This window comes from Tachyglossus aculeatus, chromosome X2 (assembly GCF_015852505.1).
Source record: "Tachyglossus aculeatus isolate mTacAcu1 chromosome X2, mTacAcu1.pri, whole genome shotgun sequence".
Lineage (NCBI taxonomy): Eukaryota > Metazoa > Chordata > Mammalia > Monotremata > Tachyglossidae > Tachyglossus > Tachyglossus aculeatus.
Window position 1 is genome coordinate 8,536,745 of NC_052100.1, and position 19,988 is coordinate 8,556,732.

Genomic DNA, 19,988 nt, shown 5'->3' on the forward strand with positions numbered 1-19,988 from the left:
ACTGTACTCCAGAGATCATCATCATGTAATTATAATATGGATTATTTTTGCACTTGCCCACATCTGGCATTTTTCAGCTCACTTAAAAAAAAAGTTACGTAGATGTGGTCTTAGCACCGGGGGGATCCCTCTACTTTCACTTCTGTATCCCCAAAAGTGGGTCTTGATCCCTACCCTTTGCTTCCCTTTATTTCACCAGCTTTCTACCTATAATGGAACAGTCTCTCTAGTCACAAGGTTAGTTGCTCAAACAGTGGAATAGCCCAAATATTTCATTTAACTTGTCTTTCTCATTATTGCTTTAGGAATAGGTATGTAGGTGATCGGTACGTGCCCTTTAGACAAATAATCAGGTCAAATTTTTAATATTATCTCTGCTTAACAGGTACTTTTCAGTGTTAATTTACCCCTAGCTACAGCTTTGACAATGATGTTCTGAAATAGGGATTTTTCTTCCTGATTTTATGTTGAGGGTAATGAATACTTTTCACCTGTCTGCCCCTCTAGATGCCAGGATGAGTGCCCCGTTGGGATGTATGGCGTGCAGTGTGCTGAGACCTGCCAGTGCATGAATGGTGGGGAATGTTATCATATTAACGGTGCCTGCCTCTGTGAACTGGGATATACTGGAAAACACTGCGAGACTCGGCTGTGCGGCGAAGGCATCTATGGCATCAAATGTGACAAACAATGTCCTTGCTACTTGAAGAACACCCAGAGGTGGGTTTGTGTCACTTCTTACTGACTTTTCTTCTTGAAAAGTCTTAATCCACAATATCAGTTATTCGGGAGGTCACTTCTCCTTTGGAGGAGAGTAGGCGGAATCTAGGCCAGGCACTTGAAGGATACCCAGAGGTGAGTTTGTGTTGCTTCTTACCGACTTTACTTCTTAGAAAGTTTTAATTCACAATATCAGTTATTCTAGAGATCATGTCTCCTTTGGAGGAGGGTAGGTGGAGTCCAGGCCAGGAGCTTGAAAAACACCCAAGGTGAATTTGTGTCACTTCTTACCAACTTTACTTCTTGGAAAGTTTTAATCCACAGTATCAGTTATTCAGGAAGTCACTTCTCCTTTGGAGGAGGGTAGGCGGAATCTAGGCCAGCAACAATGTGGACATGGGCCTGAGTGTAGAATCCCAGCAATTCTGCCTGTCATGCAAATCAGGGATTGCTCCTTCTCCCTGATTCACGTTGCACAAGAGCCTGAGCCCCAGATGGGACAGGGACTATGTCCAACCTGATTAACTTGTATCTACCCCAGCGCTTAGAACAGTGCTAGGCACATAGTAAGCGCTTAACAAGTACTATAATTATTATCTGGCTTTCCAGAGCAGCATGGTGTAGAGGATAGAGAACGGGCCTGGGAGTCAGAAGGTCATGGGTTCTAATCCCTGCTCTGCCACTTGTCTGCTGTGTGGCCTTGGGCAAATCACTTCACTTCTCTGAGCATCTGTAAAATGGGGAGTAAGACTGTGAGCCCCATCTGGGACATGGACTGTGTCCAACCTGATTAGCTTGTATCTACCCCAGTGTTTGGCACAGAGTAAGCACTTAATAAATACTGTGGAGAAACAAAAAAAAAAGGATAGGAGGAAGAAGTGCTTCCAAGTAGATCGATAAATACAGAAGGGCTATGGGATGAGCAGAAGTCCCTAGCTGCCTTAGCCTCTACTTGGGCAAATTGGAAGCTCTGAGAACCCCAAAGTCACAGAAGCAGCAATAGGTGAAGGCAGAACTAGGACACTGATGCCTCCTCTTTCCTCCAGAAATGCCCAATCAGGCAAAGAAACTTGTTGATGCCTGATTCAGACATTTGTCAGCGAACAAGTTTCCAGTTTTCCAAAGTTCAAAAATCCAAGCTACCTAGATGATGAGAGTTGTTGGTTGGCTTTTTGGTACATTAATAAGTTCTGATCTCTTGTCACGGCTGGGTTTATACTAACTACAGTATGCTCCATTACAGTAATGGAACTTATGTGAGTTTGTACTAACTACAGTTTGTTCCATTCCAGTAATGGAACATACTGCAGTTAGAACAAACCCATATAAGAAGAGTGATGAAGTTAATCTCTTTAGCAGAAAGGAAAAATATATTTCCAGAATTTTTGTGGATTTTTTTAACCAAATATGTTAAACAGTAAAACCCATCCTGTCTTAAGATTTTAATTAGTGGGAAACCACATTTCCACCCACTCACCCTCCTACATCCTTTCTGCCGGTCACAACAGGGCCAAATGCATATGAATTAATTCTTGAGTTTTTTGAACTGCAGCCTTTGGAAGAGTGTAATTTGACAGGATTGAAGAGCATTATATTGCAGTTCGGATATTCCTAAAATTCCTTCAGATTCGTATTCAGTGCAGCTGTTAACTTCATTTATACCTCTGAAAGGCAGCTTGTGACCACATCAAATCACAAATGTTCACATGTAAACAGCAGGACATAGTTGACTTTTTTAAGCATATTTTTCATCTGTAGGACCTAAAATAGCTTTGGAAACCTTAGTGGGTGTGGGTGTGTGTGTGTATTGGATTGCTTTCTGTAGAGAGTAACAGACAAGCCAAAAGAAAAGCATCCTTAATGTGTCTCAGTAGATTTGCAAGCCACACACTGTAAACATCTTTTAGGGTTTGGGGGTGGTTATTTCAATCAGAAGGCGATTACATTGGGAGAAAATTTGAAACTTTCTCCTAATCGGCCAACCTATGTTTATGGGGTCAGCCTTACGGGGAGGGGTTGGCAGTGGTGCTGCCTTTCTCCAGGAATAAGTCTGACAGCCTGGGAAAAATTAAAAGATTTCAGGGAACTTGTGAGGGGCTTAATACAGTGCTCTGCACACAGTAAGTGCTCAGTACAGCCATTGATTGGGGGCTAGCATGTGACCTGGTTCAAAACCTAGCATCTGACCAATGCTCAAGAATATCTTGGACCTAGGCAGAATACCTAACTTTGCCCCAAGAAAAGAGGCCAGCAGAGGGACCGAAAGTCCAAAAAGCTTCAGATGCCAGAGCAATTTTTCATCTTCATGGGAACAGATAATAGCAAGAAGAGTGGTGGGGCCATACAACAAAGCAGGCTGAACTTTTAATTTTTAATGGCATGTTGATGTACTGAGTTGGTGATTTTACTTATTATCTGTGTATATTTGCATATACAAGTGCTTCAATATGCAGGGAAGGGGCTACTGATTATTTCTTGTGCCCTACAGAGTAGCGTATTGCAAAGCAAGCTTCATATGGATAGTCTTAATGTTCGTGATGAATTACTGATGCTGGAAGTTTCGCCCTCCCCACAATTCATGATTTCTCCCTTATCAAATTTTTGTCTATCCCCATCCCAAATATTGGGTACATCAAACTGAAAATTCCATTTTTTTCTGAAAATTGGAAATATAGTCCACTGGAATCAAGATTTGAACCCTATACTTGTAATAATGCTACCAGTAGTCAGCAGCAAATTTTTAGATCAAGTATCTTCATTTTCACAAATATTCCGTGACTCTTTGTATGCGTCTGTCTCCTTTTTCACTCTCCCTACATCTTAACATATCTCCTCCTCCCCCTTCCATGTCCTTCCTTTCCCCCCATCCTACATTGTTCCCAGTATTGATTCTTTTTCCCAGTTTACTCTCCATTTAAACATGCTGGAACACCGTGCTCTTAGAGTTTGTACTTCAGGTGCCTTCAAGAGGTTTATTCTGCCTTCCATGCTAACATATGCAGTGATTACCATAAGGCTTGCATTAGAGAGAAAACAAGATGAGCAAAGAAATATACCGTCTCCCTTATTCTCTACCATTAATACTGAAATGAGAAACCATCAAAAAAATACAAATGGGCTCCAGTTCTCTCCATCTCATTACAAATTACATAATGTTGATGATGGCATCAATCAGTAAGGCCCAAGTTTGCCTCACTAACATTGACTGCAGGGCATGGAATAGCAGTTCCTTCCCCTGCCTCTCTCGCCACGCTCTCCAGTGAAAGCAGGAGTTTCAGGTACAGACAATGTTTCCTAAACCTAAGGTGACCCTTGTCACCAATATACCATGGGGTATCAATCAATCAATTGCATTTATTGAGCATTTATTTATTGTACTAAGCGCTTGGGAGAGTACAGTACAACAGAATTAGCAGACACGTCCCCTGCCCATAATGAGCTTACAGTCTAGAGGGGTATTCATCTATGTTTTGATTGTTTCCATGATTTTGGATTTTGAAAGTGTGTTCTTCCTTTTAAACATTTTCTTTGAATTCATTTTATCTATAAATGTGTTTTTGTGGGCTTGCATATAGATTTTAGGTGATAATTGCCATTTCTCCTAATATAGGAAATAGTTGAAAATTGCTGACAGTAGCCAACATATTCTTTGAAATATTGCCACCTTTCTCTAGCATGGGACCTTGCCAAGGGTCTTGCTGATTTTGGGGGGTTTGTTGTTCTGAAATCTTTTTCAAATCATTTGGCTTTCTCTTAGCCCATGTGTTGCATTGCTCTCTGATTATGTGCTATCATAATTATACAACCTGCTGCCCTTCAGCAGCCTCATTTCCAATGGAAAGTCTCTTTCGGAGCTGGGTCTGCCGGGGGCCAATAGAGGATTTCCAGGAGACTGCCAGGAAGGCTGCCACTGCTGCCTCTGTCACTTGAAATGAGGAGGTTGGTTAGCATTAATGATCATCACTGCACGTTCCTGTCCATTAGCCATAAAACAGAGCTGCCCCCTTCATTTATGGGTGCAACTGTTGCATCCTCAGCTGTTGAAAAGTGGAGCGGAAGGGGGAGAAAGGTGGAATCAGATGAAGGAAGAGGATGGAATGATGGGAGGATGAGAAGGCAAAAAGAGGCCAGAGGGGTTTCTCCTACCTGTCTCTCCCTGTCTTTTTCCATCCCATTCACCATCCATCCTGGTGTCTGTCCACCCGTGGCATTCTGTCCCTGTCACTCTGTCTCTCTGTTTTTCTCTTCTGCCTCTTTCCTCTCTTTACTGTGTGCAAAGCACTGTACTAAACACTTGGGAGAGTATACTATAACAGACACATTCCCTGCCAACAGTGAGCTTACAGTCTAGTCACTTTGCCTTTTACTGCATTTACTTTGATGCTTAGGCAAGGCCTGTTTTTTATGGAAGTGTGGGGCACCTGGAGACCTCATATTTAAAAAAAGAAAGTCAAAATGAAGTGCCAGAATGTGTCTGGGGTCCAATAGTTTCCTTTTCCTTTTTGCAAACTCACCCCAATGAAGTACGGTTCCATCCCATCAGTCTTCCCCTTGTGATTGAGCTGATTGGGTTATTTCAGCTTTTTCTTGACCAGAAGCAGGTGCTCTATCAGCCAGAGTGTCACAGAGAGTCCCTTTGTGTCAACTTTTCCCACACATCGATCCTTAGCCCACTGGTCATATACAGTTGCTGTAAGGCAACAGCTGGTTGGTTGATCATTCAATGAAGCTGCTGTTTCAGGTAGAGGCAGATGGTCTATCACCAGGTATGGACATCAGAGTCTAAAATCATTCTAGAAAAGTCCCTGCCTCTCCCCATTTTTACGGACTTCATGTCTTTTCTAGACCAGAGTCCCATGAGTCTTCTCAGTTTACAGATCATGCAAGTACAGCTGGCTACTAATTGAATTGCTGCATTTTATTTTGCCAAATCATCATGTATTTCGGACAAAAGGATTAGAGGGCAGTTTGATCTTTCTGCTAGAGTAGGGTGCTGATTGCAAATCCGGTTTCAACCGTATTAATCCTGTTTTAGTACCAGTGAACCCCTAGATGGAGAAACAGAGATGGAATTTACATCTGCTGAGATGGTTTGAGAAAACAGCAATTTCTTTACTGTCAAGGCCAGTTTATCCGTGGAATGCCCATGAAAAAGCATCCATTTTTGCTGCGGATGATGGTATCAGTTATTGTCATCATCAACAACCCCAGCATTTATTGAGCGCCTTTTGTGGGCATATGTATAGGAAAAAAAAAGACATAACGTTTGCCCTTGAGGAACTTACTGTCTGATGGTGGAGTCAGGCAGGCACAGATGGCCAACTATACAATAAGTAAAATAATGAGAAAAGACAAAAATGACAAAGTAATGCAATAGATACCAAACACATCAAACAGATCTACCACCAGAGTTGCTGAAACGATTTGCAAGATGGCATGATCACCAAGGAGGCAGATGATTTAACCTGATTCTGGTTACTATTTTTTGGGGGGGGGGGGGCACAACAATGCCAACTTTGAAGCCTCTCAGGGGGGCATTGCTTTGCTGCAACGGGTGCCCGCCTCCTTTAGTTGCAGAAGCGAAGGGAAACAATGTGGCTTAGTGGAAGGAGCATAGGCTTGGGAGTCAGAAGGACCTGGGTACTAATCCCGGCTCCGCCACTTGTCTGCTGTGTGACCTTGGGCAAGCCACTTAATTTCTCTGTGCCTCAATTACCTCATCTGTAAAATGGGGATTAAGACTGTGAACCCCACGCGGGACAACCTGATTACCTTATATCTACCCCAGTGCTTAGAACAGTGCTTGGCACATAGGAAATGCTTAACAAATACCACAATTATTATTATTATTATTATTATTATTAATGCCAGCTTTGCCTCTTGCCTGCTGTATGACATTGGGCAAGTCACTTCACTTTTCTGGGTCTCAGTCTCCTCATCTGTAAAATGATGATTACATATATCTTATCTCCCTCCCACTCAGACTGAGAGCCCCATGTGGGACAGAGAGTGTGTCCAGTCAACTTACAGTAAATTTACCCCAGCATTTAGTACAGTGCCTGACATGTAATAACCGCTTAACAGTACTATTAAAAAAAAAAGTTGCCATAAAGCTGGTGACCTCTGAACCCCATGTCTGGCAGTACATGCTATGGGCTCATTTGGGGCAACAGGGGAGGATGAATTCAAGTGACCACTGCACTGATAGCCATCAGTACAAGGCAACAACCAGTCCCCATCCCCAAATGGCCCAGTGATGACTACGGCTGTATAAGGAGAGTGTGCAGCATTGAAGAGGCCTTCTCTGACTAAGCCCTCATTTCCCCTATTCGCCCTCCCATCTGCGTCGCCTATGAACTTGGATCTGTTCTGCCTGAGTACTTGACAATCTCTACTCCCTTAGCCCCACAACACTTGTGCATTTATCCTGATAGCCTGTCGCTTCCCCTATCTGTCATTTATTTTACTGTCTGTTTCCCCCACTAGATTGTAAGCTCCTTGAGAAAAGGGATTGTACTCTTCCAAGCGCTTACTGCAATACTCTGCACACAGTAAGCACTTAGTAAACATCATCAATTGAGCAGTTCAGTGCAGAGTGCAGGATGAAACCACTTCTCTCCCCATTGGGGTCAATCTCCATGAATTGCCTCTTACAGGTGGAGAGAGTGGGCTCATCATAGGCAGAATTAGACCTGAATGGGTCTCAGAAAATAAAATTGGCGAGTATGGGAGTTGAAGTTGAATGCATATCTGTGTGTTATCGGGGACATGTGTATAGTTTCCCAACTTTTCTGAAGCAGCTCTTTGCCCTCCCCCAAAATTGCAATGGTCCTTGGTGTCATATTTACTCCAGAAATCACTTGTTCCTTTCATTCCCTTTTCTCAGCTGTCACCCGATGTCTGGAGAATGTTCCTGTAAGCCAGGCTGGTCTGGACTCTACTGTAACGAGACTTGTTCCCCTGGATTCTATGGTGAAGCTTGTGAGCAGATCTGCAGCTGTCAAAATGGGGCTGACTGCGATAGTGTGACTGGAAAATGCATCTGTGCCCCTGGATTTAAGGTGAATTATTTTTGTCATTTGCCCAAAGCAGAGGGCAGTCTTGATGGAGTTGCAAGGGAGGGTCAGGAGGGCGACAAGTGCATTACTTTGTAGTTTGGCTATAAAGATCAATTCACCAGTGAGACAACTTGGAGAGAAATCATGGAGGAGTGAAACTGGGGAGGATAATTGGCATGGCTTAGTGGATAGAGAACAGGCCCGGGAGTCAGAGGGAACTAGGTTCTAATCCCAGCTCTGCCACTTGTCTGCTGTGTGACCTTGGGCAAGTCACTTCACTTCTCTGTACCTCAGCTACCTCATCTGTCAAATGGGAATTAAGACTCCCCCTAGACTGTAAACTCACTGTGGGCAGGGAACATGTCTACCAACTCTGTTACATTGTACTCTCCCAAGCGCTTAGTACAGTGCTCTGTACAGTTAGTGCTCAATAAATATGACTGATTGATTGGAAGACTCGTAATTACAGTCAAGTCACAGCTACTTTATGGGTCCCATCAGATGATGGAGAAGGCTTGGGCATTGCAGGTTTGGAGGAGCGGTGTGAGCTGGGGGATGAAGACCAGAGTTGAGAGCCAGGAACAAATAAGGATTTTTGTCAGTAGGAGTGAAAAGCACAGATTGGGTGTGATGGGAGAAGAGTGGGATTAGGAGAGAGGAGGCCAGTTGATCTAGTGATATTTGTTAAACATTTACAGTGCTGAGTGCTGGGGTAGATACAAGAGCTACAGGTTGGACATGGTCCCTGTCCCTCGGGGCTCCTAGTCTAATAATAATTATAGCTGTTGAACGTGCCAGATACTGTACTAAGCACCAGTGTGGATTAAAGCAAGTCTGAGGAGAAGAGAGAACAGGAATTAGATCCCCATTTTGCAGATGGTTACCTAGCAGACAGGTGGTAGAGCCAGGGTTAGAACCAAGGTCCTCTGACTCCCAGGCTGGAGCTCTTTCCACTAGGCCATGCCGCTGCTTACTAACAAAGTAGTTGGTGAGGTCAAAAGGGGTTAGGGAGCGAGGTGGTGGGGCACCAGGGACTTCAGGAGGGATTTGAAGGTTTGGAAAAGCTGCAGGGAGGCTATGGACATGAGTCTGAGAAGGCCTCTTGGAGGAGATGTGCCTTCAGTGGGACTTTGAAGGGGAGAGAGTAAATTATGTCATATTTGAGGTCCACTAATGGTGGGAAAGTTAGGAGGAGGAGATAATTTGGAAGGGAAAATGGAGTTCAGTTTGGGACATGTTGAGCGTGAGGTGCCTCTGGGACACCCATACAGGGATGTCTTGGAGGCAGGAGGAGTTTCGAGACTGTAGAGAAGAGAATAGGTCAGGGTTGGTGAGGCAGATTTGGAAGTCATCCACTTGAAGGTGGTAACTGAAGTGTGGGGGCCAATAAGCTTCCCAAGGGAGGGAGTGCAGAACAGAAGAGAAGGGGATCTGAGCGGAGGCTCAAGGGCACCCACAGTTAGCGGGTAGTAGCCAGAGGAATAGCTAGTAAAAAAGATTGAGGCTGTCTCAGGAGGTAAATGAAGAACTGAAAAATTACAGTGTCAGCAAGGGTTTTGGGTATGAACAAATACTCTTGTGTAGTGTTATCATCCTTCCTGGTCCTGAAGCAAAACCTGAATGTAAATGTAGCAGATGTGCTGGATCACACTTAATTCTTAATAGTCCTAAACACAGGATGAGTTGATGACAGCCTAGATTATACTAATCCAAAACTTGGTCAGACTTTGGCAACAGCAATTCCAAGAAGATCTCTTGGTCATTTACAATTTGAAGGCATAAGATTGAATTCCGTGCATGGATAATTTGCGTTACAGTACATGTCTTTATATTCAACAACAAGAAAGGGAGGTACCCATTGAAGATGAGGTTGATAGGTTCAAAATAAATAAAACGCTTTTTCACAGAGGGAGAAAAAATTGTGGAATTTATTCCCACAGGAAGTTGATCAGGCATAAATTGTCAGCAGGTTCAAGAAGGATTTGGATAGATTTATGGATGGGCCATCCCAAATGGGTTATGAGGGGGAACGTTGGGGATGGAGAGGAGAAAATTTGATGTGTTAGGTGGGTGATCATCCCTAACTATGAGGACAGATGTCCAAGAGGGCCACCAGCAAATGGCTCCTCCGGGCATCCTGGGGCCGCCGTTGGAAGCCGGGTCCTTGGCTGGCCCAAGGATGACATTTCTTCATTTCTTCTGCTCTTCCCAATGGAAAATTCCATTCATTTCCTTATTTCTGCCTTTCTAGGGCATCGACTGTTCTATCCCCTGTCCTCTGGAAACCTATGGGGTGAACTGTTCCTCTCAATGCGGCTGTAAGAATGGCGCCGTCTGCTCTCCTGTGGACGGCTCTTGTGCATGCAAGCCAGGTGAGGGCAACTTGTTAACCTTGGCCCTGACCATCTAAAGGGTCAAATAGACATTGGAAAACTTCAGAAACATGAGGGCTCTTAGTTGGGATTCTGAAACACACAGCAATTCCCTATTACAATCCTGATGGCAGGTTAAAGGTAGTAATGAAGGGGGACAAGCCACGAGTTCTTGGCCCTACAATTCAACCCAATCAAGTTGAAAGGCAATTGATTGTTCCAGCGCTTAGAACAGTCTTAGCGCACATAGTAAGTGCTTAACAAATCCCATCATCATCATTGGGCCCATTCATTCCATCTTATTTATTGAGTGCTTACTTTGCGCAAAGCACTGTACTGATTAGGAGAATACAATATAACAAGAAACAGACACCTTCCCTGCCCACAATGAATTTACATTCTAGAGGCTCATGCAGATGAGGTGACTTTAGCTTGGGATGGCGACCATTTTTGCCAGCCTGATTCTGTGAGCCAACTGTGGTGTGATTTCTGTCAGGGGACATTTTAAGTACCCTCCTTTTCCTTTTCCTCTTCCTCCTCACTCTCCCCTTTGTCAAATGTCCTATTACCAGCTGACTCCTCAATGCTGGCTCCTGTCTGCAGACTGGGCACTCTTTCCAGCTGCTCCCGGTCTCTCAAGGGCACCTTTTGTTCGTCCTTGAGCAAGCTCCACTACCCTCTGACTCTGCTTCTGCTGAGTCGATGCTACACTGGCACAGGCCAGGAAATCTCCGAGAGGCTACAGAAGGGAAACGTCGCTGAGGAGCAGAGAATCAGACCACCGGCTGGCTTTGGTTTTCTCAACATGTCCTATGCATTTCGGTTGTGGCAGGTTGGCATGGCGTGGATTGCTCAATCAACTGTCCCAGTGGCACATGGGGCTTCAGCTGCAATTTAACATGCCAGTGCCTAAATGGAGGGGCCTGCAATGCTCTAGATGGAACCTGCACCTGTGCCCCGGGCTGGCGAGGGGAGAAATGTGAACTCACTTGCCAGGTAAGAACAACCCAAAATAGCCACCCTGCATGCCTGCAGAGAGTTGGTCCAAGAGCCTTCTGACAAGTCCCTGTGTGTGCCTGATGAGTCAGTCAATTGTATTTATTGAGCACTTACTTTGTGCAGAGCACTGTATTAAGCGCTTGGGAGAGTACAATATAACAATAAACAGACACATTCCCTGCCCACAGCTTACAGTCTAGGGGGAGGGAGCCGAAGGGAAGCTAGAGAAGTAGCTGAAGGAGTTTAGCCATTCTAACTTGAGTTTATGGCTCACAAACACATGATGTGTTCATATGACCTTGAGCACATTTCCTTTATCATTTTAGTAACTCTGGATCTCATCGAGGAAGATGAGAGATTAAGCAGAGAAGGCCTTCTTGGGCTGAAAACAAGCTTCAGCTTGAAATCACAGGCCACCCTTGGAAATTCCCTGGCTCTTAATAGCACTTGGCTGGCTTCTCCCAAAAGGACTGCTCCCCTTGGCCAATACCCCACTCTCTAGTCCCCTCAAGACTGTAAGCTCATTGTGGGCAGGGAATGTGTCTGTTTACTGTTATATTGTACTCTCCCATGCACTTAGTACAGTGCTCTGCCCACAGTCAGTGCTCAGTAAATTCAATTGAACGAACAGTCAGGTCCATTTCACTCTGTCACATTTCAGTTATGGCCAAATTACCAGTGTCCCAGAAAAAAAGCTGAAATCACTTTTCTTTCCCAATTTGATGGCAAAGAAGCACCATAATAATACTAATAATAATGGAGTACTCGTTAAGCACTGACTATGTGCCAAGTGCGGGGATAGATGCAAGGGAGTCAGTTCGGACCCAGTCCCCATCCCGCATGGGACTCACAGTCTAAGGGTCACTGGGTGCCAGCTCTTCTTTTAAAAGACAAACAAAATGGATTCCTGAAAGCATCATGGAACTAAAAATCTGAGCAATTCTGTCCCACTTTAGGGGCAACGGCAGGGAGCTGCCTGAGTGAGCTGGGTTTTAAATGACTGACTCGTAGTTTGAGAAAAGTGAGTTCTTTTTTTTTCTACCGAAACTTTGGACCCCAGTCTGAAGCATGTAATCGAGTTGCCTTTTTCTGCTCCATATTTTACACTGGCTCCATCCGCCCTCTTGTTTCTTGGCAAGTTTTGTACCCAGCTGTGAGGGCCTTTCTACGTCCCTTCTTCAGAGCCGCTTGATGGATTAGCCACAGAAGGAAGGAGCTAGAAAATCAGTCTAATCAGACCGATTTCCACCGGATCTCTGGCAGCCCGCAGAGCCAGCCTGGGCTCGAAGAAGAAGAGTTCAGACTCCAGTCCTTCCACCTCCCTTTCAGATTCAGAAACTTCACATTGTTTGTGCCCTTCTGCAGGGGTCAAAAAAACACAAAATACCAATTCTGGCCTATGCGTTTTAGGAAGCAGTGTGGCCTAGTGGAAAGAGCACAGGGCTGGGAGTCAGATGTGGGATGTGGGTTGTAATCCCAGTTCTGCCACATGTCTGCTGTGTGACCGTGGGTAAGTCACTTAACTCCTCTGTGCTTCAGTTCCCCCATCTGTAAAATGGGTTTTAAGACTGTGAGCCTCTTGTGGGATAGGAACTGTGTCCAACCTGATATATCTATTTAGAACAGTGCTTGGCACATAGTATGTGCTTAAGTGTGGCTCAGTGGAAAGAGCCCGGGCTTTGGAGTCAGAGGTCATGGGTTTGAATCCTGTCTCCGCCACATGTCTGCTGTGTGACCTTGGGCAAGTTACTTAACTTCTCTGAGCCTCAGTTACCTCATCTGTAAAATGGGGATTAAGACTGTGAGCCCCACATGGGACAACCTGATCACTTTGTATCCCCCCCCAGCGCTTAGAACAGTGCTTTGCACATAGTAAGCGCTTAACAAATGCCAACATTATTATTATTAACAAATACCATTATTATTATTAAGAGAGTTGGAGCAGTCATCAAGGAAGCTGCTCAAGATGGTCTTGGGGGTGGAACAGCTTCTGTATGAGGCAGACTGAAAGGGTGCTTAGGACCTTTTAAGTCAGGAAAGGCACAGGCTGAGAGAAGCAGGCTTGGGGCTTGCAGAGCCATGAAAGTTGTAGACCCAAGCTAACACGGAATTGCTGTTTCCCAAATATCAGTAAGAATGATGGGATTTATGAAGTGCTTACTCTGTGCCAAGAACTACGCTAAGAGCTGAGGTCGCTACAAGATCCCCCACAGTCCCTGTCCCGCAAGGGGCTCACAGTCTCAGCAGGGAGGGAGAATGGGTGTCTTTTCCCCATTGTACAGATGAGGAAACTGAGGCCCCAGAGAGGTTGTCCACGGTCACACAGCAGGTCAGTAAGATAATTATAAAGCACTTACTATGTGCCAGACACTGTACTAAGCGCTGGAGTGGATACAAGCAAATCAGGTTGGACACGGTCCCTGTCCCACATGGGGCTCACAGTCTCAATCCCCATTTTACAGATGAGGTAACTGAGACACATAGAAGTGAAGTGACTTGTCCAAAGTCACGCAACAGACAAGTGGGGGAGCCGGGGTTCGAACCCATGACCTTCTGACTCCCAGCCCGTGCTCTATCCGCTGCGCCATGCTGCTTCCCTGTGGCAGAACCGGGATTAGAACCCAGCTCCTCTGATTCCCAGCCCCGTGACCTATTAGGCCACACTGCCTCCGAAGCAGATCCAGTTCTAGCTGCTGCTTCACTCCTTCCTGCCCTGATTATCATCATTAGCATCGGTATTTATTGAATGCTTACTGCATGCAGAACATTGTACTAAGTGCTGATCCTCCCATCTTCACTGAAAAATGCACATTTCAGTTCCCTGTTGACATTTCTGTTTTGGCAGGATGGAACATATGGGATGAACTGTGCTGAGCGCTGCGACTGCAGTCACGCAGATGGTTGTCACCCAACCACAGGCTACTGTCGTTGCCTCCCAGGATGGTCAGGTGAGAGTCAGAGATCTCTGAGAATTCAAAAACAAACATCACCCTACAAGTCTAACATCTCTTACCCACCTGGCAAAGAATGTTTGGAATGGTAATCTCCGTGAAATGAGGGCCAATGAAAAGACTTTGAGTTTGGGTTTTTGTATTAGCCCAGTTTTTCATAGTTTCCCCACATCTGAACTGTGAGGACTGCTACACCCCAAAAGCTGAGTTGATCTTCACAGGGGAATTTTCAAAGATCAATCATGAATGTGAAAGTTTCACTTTGGGCTAGATTTTCTGCGAACCTCTCTCCCTTGAATTAGCAGCAAGGAACATGGCAGTGAGATAGGTGAGTTTGAGGTACAGTTTATAGGTTGACATTAGAGGGGCAGATTGTGCAGGCTACATTGTAATAGGGAATCGGCGAGGTAAGGTAAGATGGGGAGAGCTGATTGAGTGCCTTAAAGCTGATGGCAAGGCATTTTTACCTGATGCATAGATGGATGGACAACTGTTGGAGGTTTTTGAGGAGTGGGGAGACATGGACTGAATGGTTTCTCAATAGGGACTGACTGAAAGGCAGATTTAGTGTGCCAAAATCACTGGAAACAAAGTCCTTTTGAAATCCAGCCTTTGGAAGCTTTAGGTCTCAGGGCTGATATAATTCTATTTAGAAAGGAGAGGGGATTATGTAGGAAAGACAAGTTACAACGTGCTGATACTGCCTAAACGCCCTCTAGGACATGTCCAAAATAGTTCAGTAATGCTACGTCACTGAAAATAACTATTCACCCCTATATTGCAATTGAGACTTATAACCACAAGCAATTCAGCCTATATGAAGATGCACCTTTTCAAACTAAAGATATTATGAGTTGCCCCTCAAGGTCTGAAAGTGACCCTCTTGATGATGAAATGGGGCAGTTTTATAAGCATGTATGGATGTTGCATGTAAAGCTGATGAGGGACTGACAATCCCTCCCACATGATGTACAGGTCAAAATGGCCCCTTGTTACAGCTGTGGTAGCTGTGGCTTCTCTAGGCCTCAGTTACCTGATCTGTAAAATGGGGATTAAGACTGTGAGGCCCCCATGGGACAACCTGATCACTTGTAACCTCCCCAGCACTTAGAACAGTGCTTTGCACATAGTAAGTGCTTAATAAATGCCATCATTATTATTATGTGCTGCCCAGAGTAATAATAATAATAATAATAATAATGATTGTGGTATTTAAGAGCTTACTATGTGCCAAGCACTGTACTAAGCACTGGAGTAGATACAAGATAATCAGGTCCCACATGGGACTCACAGTCAAGAAGCAGTGTGGCCCAGTGGATAGAGCATGGGCCTGGGAGTCAGAAGTACCTGGGTTCTGATCCTGGCTCCACAGCTGGCCTGCTGGTGACCTTGGGCAAGTTGCTTTACTTCTCTGGGCCTCAGTTATCTGTAAAATGGGGATTAAGACTCTGAGCCCCAACTGGGACATAAACTGTGTCCAACCTGGTTAGCTTGTAGGTACTTAGTACAGTGCCTGGCACATAGTATGAGCTTAACAAAGACCATTAAAAAAAAAGGTATAAGGGAACACAGGTATTGGTCCCTATTTTTCAAATGAGGGAACTGAGAAATAGAGAAGTTAAGTGATTTGTTCAAGGTCACACCTGGCACCATTCCACTCTTGGCATTGCAAGGTTTACCCCATTTTTAAATTGATGTGCACTTGCCTAGTCTGTCTAATGCTGCTTTCTCCTATCTGTCCAAGGCTGGGCTCCATCATTTGTTTCATTGGGTATTTCAAGTGTTTCTTCTTGTCTATATATGGTCTAGCCACGTCGAGTTCACCTTATGGCAATTATTTGGACATCCTACTATTGTCCATTGATCATCCATGATTCACCCAACGCAAGTTCTGAGATTTAGTAGAGATCCTATCTCCCTCATGTGGCATATGAAGAATTCTGGGAGTGGATGATTAAGATGTTCTTTAGTGACTAGTCAGTCTGTCAATCATATTTATTGAGCGCTTACTGTGTGCAAAGTACTTGAGAGAGTACAGTATAAAAATAGAACCGACACATTCCCTGCCCACAATGAGTTTACAATCTAGAGGGATTAGTCCAGGGGGATTCCAGTTAGGATTTTGCCAGCTATGAGGAGCAGTGAACTGCCACCAGGGTTCTTGCAGTCAGCTCTGTCATCACCATATTCAAAGTGAAAGGTGGTCGTGGCACCTTGGAAATCAGCTGACATTTCCACAGCATTCCATTCCTTGAGGCAACTGAACAAGTTATCCCTTTCCTGCTTGTGGATCTCAGATCCAGGTACTTTGCCATTCTTGCTATTCTAACTGCAGTGGTGACATCATTTAAATGTTTGGGCAGAGGCCAGCAACCAGTCAGTCAATAAATGGTAATTATTGAGCACTAATTGTATATGCAGAGCACTGTAATAAGCTCTTGGTAGAGAGTTGGTAGACACGTTCCCTGTCCACAAGGTGCTTACAGTCTAGAAAGGGTGACGGACATTAAGATAAATTTTGGATATGTACATAAGTGCTGTGGGGATGAGGGTGGGATGAATATCAAGTGCTTAAAGGGGACAGATCCAAGTGCATCAGTGAGACAGAAAGGAGAGGGAAATGGGGAAATGAGGGCTCAGTTGGGGAAGGCCTCTTGGAGGAGATGTGATTTTTAGTAAGGCCATGTTCCAGGTGTTGGCAGGGAACATAACTGTTCTGCGTAGGGCTCCATCAGTGGTGGAAGGAGAAATGGGAATGGTATAAGAATAGGGAAAATGTTGAAAAGGAAAGTCTGCAAGAGGTCAGGGGTGTATATAAATGACCACTGGGGCCACCAGAAGGGAGGCTAACTGGCAAGGTGTTTGCCAGCTCCCTAAAACTCCCTCTTTAAGGGTGCTGTGGTGGAAGGTATAGGTCAACTCTTCAGGGTTACCTAGAAATGTGTGGTTTGGTTCCCATCTGCACAGCCTTGTGTCTCTTCAGCCTCGGCATCCCACCGCTTGCCACACATGCCTCTTAGCTCATTCAGACTGCATACACACCTCAGACCGACTCGGTGAACAAGATCACTTCAAGGGCCCCCACAAATAGGAGCTGAATTTGAGGGTTCTGACGAGTCCTCCAAGGTTAAGGTGCTACAGTCCCTTCGGTCTCAGCCAGAAATCCAGCTGAAGACACATGTGACAGGAGCTAGACTCAGACCCCCATGCCATTTCTGTCTGGAATTATTAAGACCTTGTCCTGCCTCCTTTTTAGAGGGATGGACATTTGGCTGACCTCTCATTGCACTTGGGCTACTGTTCTTCATGGGTGGGAAGAATATCGAAGTATCGGGTCGCCACTTAAACGATCACCAATGAGCCTGTCCTTGCTGGAATTGTCCTTAGCAGATGATCCAGGCCAATCAATAGAAAAACCCATTACTAGGTCAACTCTATTCTGCCACATCACCATGTTCTCCCTGTATGTTTTGGCTAGAATGTTGTTAGAGAAGAAGGGAACATTCATTCCACAGCACAAGCCTGTTTGGATACAGCCCACTGCGCCAGTGAATACTACCACAGGAGTTTTCCTTAACAGGGGCTTTTTCAAGAATGCAACCCTCACATTGTAGGAAAACTGGGTGCTCTATGAAATCAAATCTGAGACTGCCACTAGACCCATCAAATAATACTGTAAGGGAACGTAAACGATTGACGGTTCGCCTGATAGTTGGAGGGGGTGGGAGGTAGCAGTAGGAGGAACATTTATGCAATAAAAGACACTGAGAGAATGCTGATTTGATGTGAGACTCCCGACATAATGCATTGGGCATTAAATGCACGAGCATTTCCTTAGAGCTGCTTAGCTGACGTTTATCATGACCATTCAGCGATTGCCTAGCAACTTGCAAAGGCTATCAAAGACCTCTTTGTCCACAGACCTGGCAAAAACAGCCTCTCGCTGATCTCCTTATCAGCACCAGAAGCAGCAGATACATTGATCAGAAAAGTGTTTCTAGTGAACAAGGGGGAAGTACAAATTTTAGCAGCTCATAACTGAGGTCTTCCTGGAAGTTGTTTTGATATTTTAGTCATAAATACCCATTTCCTCCAACTGAGTTTTTCCACAATTTATTATACCTCTGCAATTGGCTATCATTAAACCAAACCTGGACTTAGAAATTATTGGATTCCTTGTCAGATTCTCCTCAACACTCAGAATCGTATGGATTCACCTTTTCAGGACTCTAAAATAGGAACAAAAAACATCACCTGGTTTGACAGTCAAAGGCCCTCTAGTAAGTTAAATATATTATGTCCCTGTTTCCCCTCCATCTATATACAGCATATCTATATTATAGATAGACCTATCTATTTAGCTCTCCTTTGAGTTTGATGATAATACTTTGAATGTCCTTTCCCAACAGTTATTTCAATTTATCCTCTTGACATCCCTAGACTATGAGCTCCTTGTAGACGGGGATCAGGTCTGCCTACTCTCTTGTATTGTACTCTCCCAAACCCTTAGAACAGTAGGTGCTCAAAAAATACTATTGGTTGCCATCCCTGGGTTAATATCCTGGCTTTACAGATGGTGAAACTGAGGCACTGAGAGGTAAAATGACTTTCCCAAGGTCCCAAAGCAAGCCTGTGGCCGTGCCAAAACTACCTCCTGGCTCTTTCCACTAGGCCATGCTGCCTCTCAACGCTACTGATGGTGAGACTTCAGGACACCAAAACCCGGCATGGATTTATAGGGTCCTGTGACCTGAGCTTGTCCACTGGGTTTGGAGGCAACAATCAGAACTCCAATTAGAACTCAGATCCAATAAGAGTAGGCTTAAAACCAAATGCCAAAGTCAGGTCCATTCCCCTTTCTTTCCTCATCTCCTTCTTCATTCCTTCATATAACAGAAAGTAACAAATTACGGAAGTTTGAGTTTGAAGGAATGCAGAGAAAATTAGAGTATCAAAGGAGAGGGCTAATGCCCAGAAATGGGAATGGTATAAGAATAGGGAAAATGTTGAAAAGGAAAGTCTGCAAGAGGTCAGGGGTGTATATAAATGGCCACTGGGGCCACCAGAAGGGAGGCCAACTGTTGCACTGACATGTGGTGATGGCGCATCAGGGGAGTGAGAAGATGGAGTGAAAGCACAAGCTGTCAGGGCTGATTGATGGGGTCAGTAATGAATGGGCGGCGATCAGAATGAAATGCTCTAATGAAATGTAAGAATAATGAGGCAATGAAATCCTGGGTTCCAATTATTTGGAAAAGTATGTAACTGCAGTGGCCAAGCCTCTTGAACTGAAGAGCCACAAATCAAAACCAGAATATGTCCAAGAGCCACAGATCAATTAAGCCTCCTTGACCTGAAACAGCTAGCAGGCATTCTAAGAGGGGCAGGAGCTGGCAAAGTAGAGTGTCAGCCAGGGAAGGAACTGGGTTTGGGCTGGGGGGATGGCAGGGGGGGAAGGTCGTCCAGGAATGTATAATAGGCTTGCACACATCGCTGTAGCATCCTTGATAATAATGATGGTAATAATAATGATAATAATTCAGCAGTTGCTATGTGCCAGCCACTGTGCTGAGTACTGGGGGTGGGTATAAAATAAACAGATTGAGAGAGGGATAGCCAGTGTTTTCTCCCCATTTTCCCTTTGGGCAAGTTACTAATTTCTCTGTGCCTCCATTTCCTCAAAGTCACAGAGCCAGCAAGTGGAAGAGCACAGACTAGAACTCAGGTCTTCCGACTCTTTTCCATGGCTCTGGGAAGCAGTATGGCCTAGTGGATACAGCATGGGTCTGGGAGTCAGAAGGACATAGGTTCTAATCCCGGCTCTGCCACTCATCTGCTGTGTGACCTTGGGCAAGTCATTTCACTGCTCTATGCCTCAGTTACCTCAT

The 19,988-nt window shown here is 44.8% G+C and overlaps 1 protein-coding gene across 3 annotated transcripts in view; it reads left to right on the forward strand.

The window, feature by feature from the left end:
* Positions 1–19,988, forward strand: part of MEGF10 (multiple EGF like domains 10) — a 109,810-nt gene that overhangs the window by 68,434 nt on the left and 21,388 nt on the right. For all 3 annotated transcript variants that reach the window (XM_038770597.1, XM_038770598.1, XM_038770599.1), the window contains 5 exons: positions 508–720; positions 7,607–7,781; positions 10,030–10,150; positions 10,983–11,146; positions 13,995–14,097. In XM_038770597.1, the coding sequence (XP_038626525.1) occupies positions 508–720; positions 7,607–7,781; positions 10,030–10,150; positions 10,983–11,146; positions 13,995–14,097 (776 nt within the window). The remainder of the gene's footprint in view (positions 1–507; positions 721–7,606; positions 7,782–10,029; positions 10,151–10,982; positions 11,147–13,994; positions 14,098–19,988) is intronic.